General features: G+C 52.1%; 2 protein-coding genes across 2 annotated transcripts in view; both read left to right on the forward strand.

Annotated features, from left to right (window-relative positions):
* Positions 1 to 5,819, forward strand: part of Gm46963 (predicted gene, 46963) — a 23,438-nt gene extending 17,619 nt beyond the window's left edge. The window contains exons 2-4 of the mRNA XM_017321863.1: positions 1,819 to 1,913; positions 3,113 to 3,336; positions 5,732 to 5,819. Of these exons, the coding sequence (XP_017177352.1) occupies positions 1,819 to 1,913; positions 3,113 to 3,336; positions 5,732 to 5,802 (390 nt within the window). The 3' untranslated portion in view covers positions 5,803 to 5,819. The remainder of the gene's footprint in view (positions 1 to 1,818; positions 1,914 to 3,112; positions 3,337 to 5,731) is intronic.
* A 315-nt stretch (positions 5,820 to 6,134) lies between these two features.
* Positions 6,135 to 7,671, forward strand: Asprv1 (aspartic peptidase, retroviral-like 1). Its single transcript, NM_026414.2, has one exon. It carries the CDS (start codon positions 6,135 to 6,137, stop codon positions 7,152 to 7,154), a length of 1,020 nt encoding a protein of 339 aa, NP_080690.2. The 3' UTR covers positions 7,155 to 7,671.
* The last annotated feature ends 212 nt before the right edge of the window (positions 7,672 to 7,883 follow it).

Consider the following 7,883-nt stretch of genomic DNA (forward strand, 5'->3'; position numbering starts at 1 on the left):
TGAGACACTGGTGAGACCTGACCAGAAACACTGCCAGTCAGAATCTGGGTAGAGGGTCCCTGTCCACTTATTTGCCTTTTTAAAATAGCTTTTTATATCAATTTAGTGTGTGTGGTGTGTATGCATGTGCATGCATGTGCTCTGTGTGTGCATATATATGTCCTAGAGGCAGGCAGGCCTGGGTTCCTCAGAAGAAGGCAGGCTGAGCCTCTGTAAGTGTGTGTGGAGTGGAATAAAGCCACAGACCTGCCATCGCCCATCACCGGCTACACTGTAGACTGATCCTGTGCCTTACGGTACCTTACAGCCAGGTGCACACAGTAGGTGCTTAATAATGTTCACCAACCTTGCCACCAATCACCTGGAGATTTTCATGAATTCTGCCAGATGCCTATGGAGAGATCACTCTGTCACGCCAGGGAAGATGCCCCTTCGGCTACCCTGCTCCTGTGATGGGAAAGGGCCGGATTGGCAATACATTCAAAAGAAACAGTGCCCTGTGTGAGGATCCTTTGTAGGCTTCTGTTGTTCACCACCCTGGCTAGCATAACAGCAATTAAAACAATTTGGGACCAGTACAAAGCTGCCTTTGAGGTAGGCTCCCACACGGCTCACCTGAAGCTGGGGTTTCTAGTGTCGATAGAAGTCCACTTTTCTCTGGACATTTCTCAATCTGTGAATCTTGACTGCCTGGGTATTTTATAAGCTGCAGAGGCCTCTTAGGAAGCGGTTTAATGTCCCCAAAGCTGTGTGGACCTGTTTTTTCAGTTTGTTCTCAAGCTCAGTTGGGTAGGAGAGATGCAGGACTTAAGAGGGGAGGAGGGGAATCTTCTAGATCTTTCCTGGGTGCTATTGCCTGGCTAGGAAAAGCCCTTGGACTTTCGTTACTGCAGGGTGAAGGACAGAGGGCAGAGGCTGGAGGAAAGTCACAATGGGAGAAAAAATGGAAACTCAGGGTAGGGGCCTGGCCTTGGGAGGAGACTGGGAGGCCTTCAGGCCACTTTAGTAGCCTTCATATTTATTGATAGGTAAAAGCAGGAGGGAACCAGTTTTGGTTAACTTGAACTCCTAGGGGTTAGTCAGCAGACTGTATCTATTAACCTGTTGGTTACTCCTGGTCCTGATCCCAGATCCAAGGGCTCAGAGTGAAATGGGGCCTAAGTCACAGCTCCTTTCACCCTCAGAGTACCCACCCTGCATGTCAGGCACCCTGTGTGCTGGACTGGCAGAGGGGGCCATGCTGGATCGTTTCCAGAGGCAGAGCATACTGGGCAGTGGTGGGGGAGGTTCCAGAAGACTGGAGCAGTGAGTGCTCCCTGAATTGGTGTGAACTGAGCAGACACTCACTCACCATGGGGAGCTTGGCATGGTCCCCAAAGGCAGACAGGAGAGCCACCTTGCTGTTGTGAGTGCTTGGCGGTTCCCACGTGGTGATGGTGGGCCTGTGGCTCAGGACTGAGGAGCCTGCCTTGGAATTCCTAGTATGCCTTGCTTTCATTGATGCCTTCTGGGACCCCCGGATTCCAATTTGAACCCCTAGCTAGATTACTGGGTCAAGTCAGGGTCACATGTAGTCCTGGGTAGCTTTATACTCAATGTGTAGCCAAGGATGGCCTTGGTCTCCTGGTCCTCCTGCCTCTACCTCCCAAGTGTTGTGATTACAGGTGTAATTCCCCTTCTGATTTATTTGGAACTGGGGCGTTAACTTAGAGCTTTGGATATGCAAGGCAAGCACTCTACCATCGGAGGCACATTCCTAGCCCCTGGTTAGATTTCTGTGTCAAAAATCACCTCTTTATGTTTCTTTTCAACTTGAAGACCTGCTGTCACAAGCCTCCGGAAGCAGGAGCTGGAAGTGGGCCATACAGTGGGCGGGGTTTACTCGGAGATAGCCCGATCCCTACAGATCACAGGTAAATTAAGGCACCCCCAGGACCGAGCCCTAGGGTCAGCTAAGATGGTTAAGCAGGCAGACAGGAGCCCTTGCTCTCTGTGCCGAGTGCCTAGAGGAAGACAGCATGAAGGGCCTTGTGTCACCGGCCACAAGGAGTGGGAAGAAACTGGGGACAGGATGACCCACTTAAGAACCAGCTCCTTTCAAAGCAGCGTGCCTGTGACTAGGGGCTGCTTTAAGTGGGTTAGCTTACAGCATACATTGGTCTTAAACTCTTCAAAACTTGGCTGTTAAACATTGGCGTTTTGTTTTCATTAGCTTGTAAGCCTCTGCAATGGGGACCTGCCTCCTTTTCTGAAGCAGCAAGTGTGCCTGGAGGCTAACACACAGCAGGTGCCTCCAATAAAAGGCTCTTGCTACTCCCTATAAATGTGAGCGCAATGGCAGAAAAAAGGACACATCTGAATTCCAGTGCTAGCGCCACTTCTTAGAGCCTGCATCTGAGAACTGCAGTTTGGGATGTGTGTGTGTGGTGCATGTGTGTCGTAGGAAGTGTGCACACACACGTGTGTGAAGAGAAGGCTCCACTGTTGGACGACAAACAGCAGCGGCAGCAAAAATAGCCACATTGTTGGCAGGGCCCCGTGCAAAGTGACATCAGGCGTGCAGATCTCAGGATGGCCGGGTGGGAGCAGAGAACCGTGCTCAAGCTGGTGAAGGTCAGGAAGCCCTCTCGGGCTGAGGGAAGAGCACCTTCCTATTCCTAACCCACCTTCCTTGCTGCCTTGAAAAGCTCTAGGTCACAGTCTGACAGGAGCTGCAAGGAGTCCTGTGTAGCCCAGGTTTGCCTTGGCCTTTCCTGAGCCTCCTTTTCTAGGCCAAGCCTCGAGAAGAACACCGCCACCCCCAAGGTGTCACCTGCTGTGCCTCCTTGTTCAAAACACCTCTCTCTCTTCTTGCCATTCCTGCTTGCCTGCATGCTGTGGAGGCCCGGGCCTCTTTCCCAGCCTCTACCAAGATGTTATCAGGAATCAGGATCCGTTTAGAGAGGCTTAGGTGCTAGGTGTGGTGGCTCACATGGGGACCACTGTGGGTTTGAAGCCATCCTGGGCTGTAGCGTGAGTTTCAGGACAGCCTGGACTACAGAGTCTGTCTCAAAAAGAAAACAAATTAATAAATCCATAAATAAAAACAGGATTTTCTCCACTTCCCACCAAGGCCCTCGGGGACCCTGAGGAACTCTGTCCTGGACTCCTTGTTAAGCTGGCGACTCCGCTGCGGAAAGCGGAGAACGGAAAACGGCCAAGAGAACTCCTGGAGCTGGGTCAGAATCTACATGAGGGGGTGGAAGGCGGAGGCTCCATATGCCCTGCCTGTTTATTGTCCTGGTCTGTCTCTTCTTGGGTCAAGTTCAGTGTGCCTGCTTCAAAGTACACTCAGAGGTACTCACGAGCTAATAAGGGCGTTCCTCCCTAGCCCCAATACCTGTCTATATTGGTCAATAATTACACTTGATGTCCTGGGTTCTGGCAGGAGGTAGTGGCTCTCACCTTCCTGATGAGTTTGGGTCCTCCGTCTTGTTCCGATGACTAGCCAAAAATTAGCTAGCAGTCACAGAAACCATGTGGCTCTGGCAAAGTAACTGGTACCTGGAAGCCACCGGCCACAAGCCATGGCCACCTAAGCACAGGCACTAGGGACGTGTTTGGGGGTCTGGAGGTGGGATGAGTGTGGGGCTGGAGCCTGTTATGAGTTCATGCAGGGATAAATCAGTTTTTAAGGGGGGGGGGGATCCAAAATTGGCACTTGCCATTTTCTGTGGCGTCAACAGTCCACTGCATCCAACTTCAAGTCATGAATCCACTTAGCTGGTAACTCAGAAACTTCCTGAGCCTTTAGTAATCAGCTCTTGCAGCTATCTGCCATGGTCACTGACCTGTACAGAGGCCGTCAATGGCACAAGTCCTCAGGGTTCAGGGCAGCCCTTCTACACCCGCTCCATCTCTGTCTCCGTGTTGTGACTGTGCTGGACCAAGAGATCTGGCTTCCACATGGAGAAGTGTGGTCTGAGGATTCCATCTCACTGCTTTCCACCCTTACTCTCCCTTCCCACAGCCACATCCCCACTCCTCCCCACCTCCAGGGCTGTGCAAGGTGATGTCCTCTGAAGACCCCGCTCACTCCCCAGGACGTCAAGCCTATCCACGAGCATTTCTCTGGCAGAAGGGGCTTCCCGGTCCTGTGGGTGGCTAGGCCCTGTCTCAGGACACGTGTGGTTCATTGCACAATTGCCTCAGAGACCCACCTTCTCCTTTCCAGCAATCAATTCCACTCCCTTGGGATTCTGGTATGCCACCCTGGCCCCACCTCAGTCAGGCAGCTGTGATGAGAGGTGTTTACCAAATGCATCTCTGTTGGCTCACCGGGTCAGGCGGGAGGTGCTGAGGGGCTTGCCGAGTGGTGGGGACCCTGGGGCTGTACAGAGGCAGGACAGAGGCCTCAGCTAGGTGCTGAGTGAATGATGGATGGTCTGAGAGACAGGGGCAGGCTCAGTCAGGTGCAACAGCCACAGGTGACCCACTGACTTGTTCTGACCTCCCACTCTGTGACTGCATATAGCTGGCCTGGGGCCCTGCAGAGCCCACCCTGTGTCCCAGGATAAGTTTCTAAAAGAGCAAGAGACAGTCATGAATGTCCAGTTGGTGTGCCCTAGCTTTGGTTCATTACAGGAGGACTTGTGAACAAACATAAGAGAGTATAACAGAACATGTGTTCAGCCAGAGGTATGTTCTCATGCCGGGGCAGGGTAGAGAACTCCTTGGAAAAGATAACATATGAACACTGACATAAAACTGGGATCCTTCTACAGTCCCTGTTTCATGCACAGGCCAGCTTGAGCCCTTGAGCCCACAGATTTACTCTGTGATTGTCGGGGACACAGTCAGGACTGTCCATGACCCCAACAGTGGAGGGGGTAAGGTGTCACCATGGTAAGCTCCTCTGGCCAGAGCCACCCAGGCCCTCTCCACTAAGCACAACTCCATTGAATCTCGGCTGCTTTTCAGATGAGGTGTGTGAGAGAGAAGGGTTGGAGCCCAGGGAGCTGGGAGGGAGGGTGGGAGCTCTTGGAGGACCTCCTAGAAGGCAGGGAGGCCACAGAGAGAGGATACAGTACTCAAGGAGCTGGGCACAGGGCCCGTGGAGACCTGGAGTCTGATCCTGAACTCAGGACGTCGCTCCCTGAAGTTCAAGATTTCTGCCTACCTACTTCTGGTTCCCATAGGCAGAGGCCTAGCCCCACCGTGGGCTGCCTCCAAGTTAGGAGTGCCCAGTAAAGAAGATGACCACAGTAAAATATGCTTATATAAAAGTGCTATGTATGAGGGAGGGTCCTAACTCACTTAGAACCAATCTGTGGCCAGGATGGTGAGGGGGGCCCTTCTGTGAGGCTGAGGCAGAATAGTCGTAAGTTTAAGGCTAGCCAGAGCCACACAGGAAGACCCTGTCTCAAAAAAGCAAAATAGATAGATGATAGACATGCAGATAGCTAGATAGATAGTAGATAGATACATGATTGATAGATCTTAGAGACAGGTAAATAAATAGCAGATATAAATAGGTTGATATATGGTATGATAGAAGTTGGAGACAGATACAGATAGGTGGATACCTAAGGATACATAATAGATGATAGATAGACACGCTATGAATAGGCGATTGAGACAGACAGGCAGACAGAGGTATACATAGGTAGGTAGAAAGGTGGACTACGGGCAGATAGGATGATAGATTTTTATGCTTTTTTGACTCTGGATCCCTCTCTGTTCTCTTCTCCAGGGAATTGTACAGGATCCGCAGTTAATTTAGAATGTATGAGTCACCTTATCAGTGCAGGCTGTGAGAGATGAGTGACTGCAGATGCCTTCTCTTTGCCCCAAGCAGTGATGGGGTGAGGCCAAAGGGGTCCCCTCTTCTGAAACAGGTAGAGACCTGCTTTCTGTCTCCTCTTCTCTAATGATAAACATCTGAATGTCATCACACCTGTATCCTCATCTGGGCTATTCTAGGGCATAGGCTGGGGAGGGTCCCGAGGCTCCATCCCCTGACCCGGGCTGTCTTACTCACTGGGTGGGCTGGCAGGTGTCCCGTAGGTACTGAGGGTGAGGCACCAATCCTGCTAGTCAGGCAAGATGCTGGCAGGAGGGCGGGGCTAGGGGTGGAGCTTCTAGAACAAAGGAGAATGAGGAACCCTGGGGGCCCAGGTTGGGCATCAAAAAGGCCCCTGCAGAAGAAGCAGAACACAGCCTGCCTCTGTGCCCAGCAGCCAGCCAGACACTTTGTACCGGCTCCCTTCAACTCGTCCAGGCAGGGCAAGAACACGGCCCAGCCGACAGAGCCCTCGCTCTCCAGCGTGATTGCGCCCACACTCTTCTGTGCGTTTCTTTACTTGGCTTGTGTTACTGCTGAACTTCCAGAGGTGAGCAGAAGGATGGCCACCAGCGGAGTCAGAAGCAAGGAAGGACGCCGGGAGCATGCCTTCGTCCCAGAACCTTTCACTGGTACTAACTTAGCTCCCAGCCTTTGGCTGCACCGCTTTGAAGTCATTGATGACCTCAACCATTGGGATCATGCCACCAAACTGAGGTTCCTGAAAGAGTCGCTCAAGGGAGATGCCCTGGATGTCTACAATGGACTCAGTTCCCAGGCCCAGGGCGATTTCAGTTTTGTGAAGCAAGCCCTCCTGAGGGCCTTTGGGGCCCCTGGGGAGGCCTTCAGTGAGCCCGAAGAGATTTTGTTTGCCAACAGCATGGGTAAGGGCTACTACCTTAAAGGGAAGGTTGGCCATGTGCCTGTGAGATTCCTGGTGGACTCTGGGGCTCAGGTGTCTGTGGTTCACCCCGCCTTATGGGAGGAGGTCACTGATGGTGACCTGGATACTCTTCGTCCTTTTAACAATGTGGTCAAAGTGGCCAATGGGGCAGAGATGAAGATCTTGGGTGTGTGGGACACAGAAATTAGCCTGGGCAAGACAAAGCTGAAGGCCGAGTTTCTGGTGGCCAACGCCAGCGCAGAAGAGGCTATTATTGGCACAGACGTCTTGCAGGACCACAATGCCGTGCTGGACTTCGAACACCGCACCTGCACCCTGAAGGGGAAGAAGTTCCGCCTGCTCCCTGTCGGGAGCTCCTTGGAGGATGAGTTTGACCTGGAGCTTATTGAGGAAGAGGAGGGGTCTTCTGCACCGGAGGGCTCCCACTAAGAAACCCCATTTCTTGTTCCCAGCATTGGTAGGGGGACTTTGTGTTGGGGGGAGCAGATGTCCTGGGGGGTATCATCCGGCCTAGCCAGTCTTTACACCGGTTCTCAGTTTCCCTCCTTCTACAGGGGCCTTGCTTTGCCTTTGTTTGGGGAGGGAGGCCAGCTTGGTGGCCTAAAGCAGTGTCCCCAAGGTCTGCAAAGACTTCCAAGGCTGGCAGGAGCTTCTGAGGAAGCCAGGAATGTCAATCTTGAGAGAGGACCCTTTTAGATCCCCTGAAGTATGGCTCAGTCACTTTCACGTCCCCAAGCCTGCTGAGCTGAGCCTGGTCTTGGCTAAGACCCTCACAATCCAGATGCTTGGAGGAGACTGGCAGCTGCTCTGGGAGTCCTCCCTGAGTCCTCCCACCTGCACAAGGATGCTCCCTCCTGTCCTGTCACTTGCCTTGAATCTCATGGAGCCTGTATCAATAATTCAATTATTTCAAAACACCAATAAAGATCTGTTCATGGAAAAAAAATGTCATGTGCTCGATAGTTGTGACAGAGTTGGGAGGGAGAGGAAAACACAATCCTCGAATGCTTGGCCTGGGGAGGCAAAAGAAAGCAAGCAGTTCAGTGGGGTCTTGGGTTTTCTAAGGTGGACTGCAGATATCTGAACTTCTAACCCTCTCATCCTTCTAACGCCTTCCGATTCTGCTGTTTCAATCTACAATATTAGCATTCGAATTGT

Source organism: Mus musculus, chromosome 6 (genome assembly GCF_000001635.26).
Source record: "Mus musculus strain C57BL/6J chromosome 6, GRCm38.p6 C57BL/6J".
NCBI classification, from domain to species: Eukaryota; Metazoa; Chordata; class Mammalia; order Rodentia; family Muridae; genus Mus; species Mus musculus.